Source organism: Atta cephalotes, assembly GCF_000143395.1.
Source record: "Atta cephalotes unplaced genomic scaffold scaffold00011, whole genome shotgun sequence".
NCBI classification, from domain to species: Eukaryota; Metazoa; Arthropoda; class Insecta; order Hymenoptera; family Formicidae; genus Atta; species Atta cephalotes.
Window position 1 is genome coordinate 278,050 of NW_012130075.1, and position 2,195 is coordinate 280,244.

The following is a 2,195-nucleotide window of genomic DNA, read 5'->3' on the forward strand; positions in this document are numbered from 1 at the left end:
GAGAGAGAGAGAGAGAGAAGGGGAGATATGCTCGTCTAATCAAGACTGTGCGTAAAATTCGAAAGGCCAAAGAAGAGATGCCGGAAAGCGATAAATTATTTATGAGCCACACTTGAGAGACTATCGCACAAAGTTTCGCGCTTGTCCTGTTGCACGCGCGCGCATATTCAATGAACTTTGAAATGTTAGATATTAACGATGTAAAATAGAACGGAAAAAAAATTATCATGACGCCTGTGGCTGCATGAGCTGTTAAATCGATATAACGCGCGCAACTATCTTTTAATTCAAACGATTCGAATGAAGTTTGCCGCTTACAACTTGTTAGAACAGAAACATAGTGTTTGAACGCAACAACAACCGGATACGTTCTCTACCTTTTTGATGTATGCATGTTTATCAATATTTTAAAAATAATAACGACGTGCGTGTATTTATCTGATCAATTATTATTCTTGAATGCGCGAAATAATTGGAAGAAGCTGTAGAAATTAAAAAATTGTATGTAATAATTTAAAAAGTTTATGTCGAATTTAATATATTTCACTTATCCATTCTTTTCGTGTTAATTTAATACAAGATGAATATATCGATAGTAACACAAATATTATAAAAATTATTGTAAAAATTATTTATCAACATAATTGCTAATATTTATCTTTTTTCATTTGTCTTAGAATTTATGTTAAACTATTTTCTAATATTTAATATTTTTATATATGTAAAATTAATATACATATTTTAATAAACTATTTTATATATAATCAAGTATTAAATAGTTTATTCAATTATGTATATTAATTGCACAGATAAAACTTGTATAGTTATCATCTATATATTTTTATTATCTACGTCTTTTTCTTTAACAATGAATGTAGACATAACGGAAAAAAAAGAAAAAGAAGCAGAAATCGGCCATAAATCGATGACGAAAAAAATTCTGTACGAGCAGGTTTTCTTTCTGTTTTGCTAAAGTCAGGTATGTATATAACTAACGTTCGGCTTAGTTATGTGCGTAGGAGTGGAAATGAGAGGAATCCGGGAACATTAATACGTCGCCTAAAGGTTTTGAATCCGAAGTTCATGCTCTAGGCGAGATTTCGAGAGTGAGTAGGAAGTAAACGGGCGGCGCGTTCGAATCGTACCGTTCGGCCGCGCTCGGCGGCGCTCGGCGAACTTCGCGCGTCACGTGACTGCCCCCACTCCACTCGCCCCCTCTACTCGGCCAGTCGGCTCGGCCGTACTAGCGGGCAGTGACGCAGTAGTGGGGACGCGAGCGGCAGGGCAGGCAGACACAATTGTCGGTGGATCGTCGGAACGTTTGGATGAGCGCGTGGTAAAGGATTTGAGTCAGGGATTAGAAGCGTGTGCCTCGGCTGTCGCGATCCGGTACGTAGCCTAAAAGCGGAAACGGCGAGTGCTCGACGTACGTTTCTCCGATTCGCGCCCCCCGAAGTTCGTTACGAAGAGAAGCGATTTCTGAAAGTGTTCCGCGAGTGTGAGCACGGCGCGCGGACAACTTCACGCGGTAGACGCATGAGCGGCAGTGCTCGCTGGACGATTTGAATTTTGTGCGTTCAAGTCGTCGAGAGTCGATCCGCATCCTGTCTCGCATCCTGAAATGTGTGTTGCGGTCGTGACGTTCATCACGCGCGATAGCGACGCGATATTTCGTCCTCCGTGGCAACATTGACGGAAACGAGCGCGCCCCGTGCGCGCGCTCGCTCGCTCTCATCCACCACGATCGCGATCGAAGAAGATCGATTGCGAGTGACAGAGAAGAACGCCTTGAGAAAGAATAAACAAAGACATTCTGTCAGTGACGCTATCAGTGTGTGCGCCGAATTTTGGGATTTTGTGCTACGTTGAACGGAGACTTCGTGGAGTTTCGGTGTTTCCTTTTTGTGTGATCGCCAACGGCAGCAACGGCCATGACCGCGGACAGCCTGTTCGAGACTACCAGCATCCCGGGGCATCTCGCTCCCACGCCCGAGAGACTGGAGAGACTTCTCTCGAAACAGACCCTCGAGGAGCTCTACGAGGTCGAGGAACAGCCTTTCGCACGGTAAGCCACGACTCGAAACACGCGGCTTCATCTCTCTCTCTCTCNNTCTCTCCTACTCTCTCTCTCTACTCTCTACTACTACTCTACTCGTCGTACTACTACTCTACTCTACTCTACTACTCTCTCTCTC

At 43.6% G+C, this 2,195-nt stretch overlaps 1 protein-coding gene across 1 annotated transcript in view; it reads left to right on the plus strand.

The window, feature by feature from the left end:
- Positions 1 to 1,931: 1,931 nt before the first annotated feature.
- The window catches only part of LOC105627919 (serine/threonine-protein kinase 17B-like), a 122,636-nt gene continuing 122,372 nt past the window's right edge, over positions 1,932 to 2,195 (plus strand). Inside the window, exon 1 of the mRNA XM_012209191.1 lies at positions 1,932 to 2,065. Coding sequence (XP_012064581.1) covers positions 1,932 to 2,065 — 134 coding nt within the window. The remainder of the gene's footprint in view (positions 2,066 to 2,195) is intronic.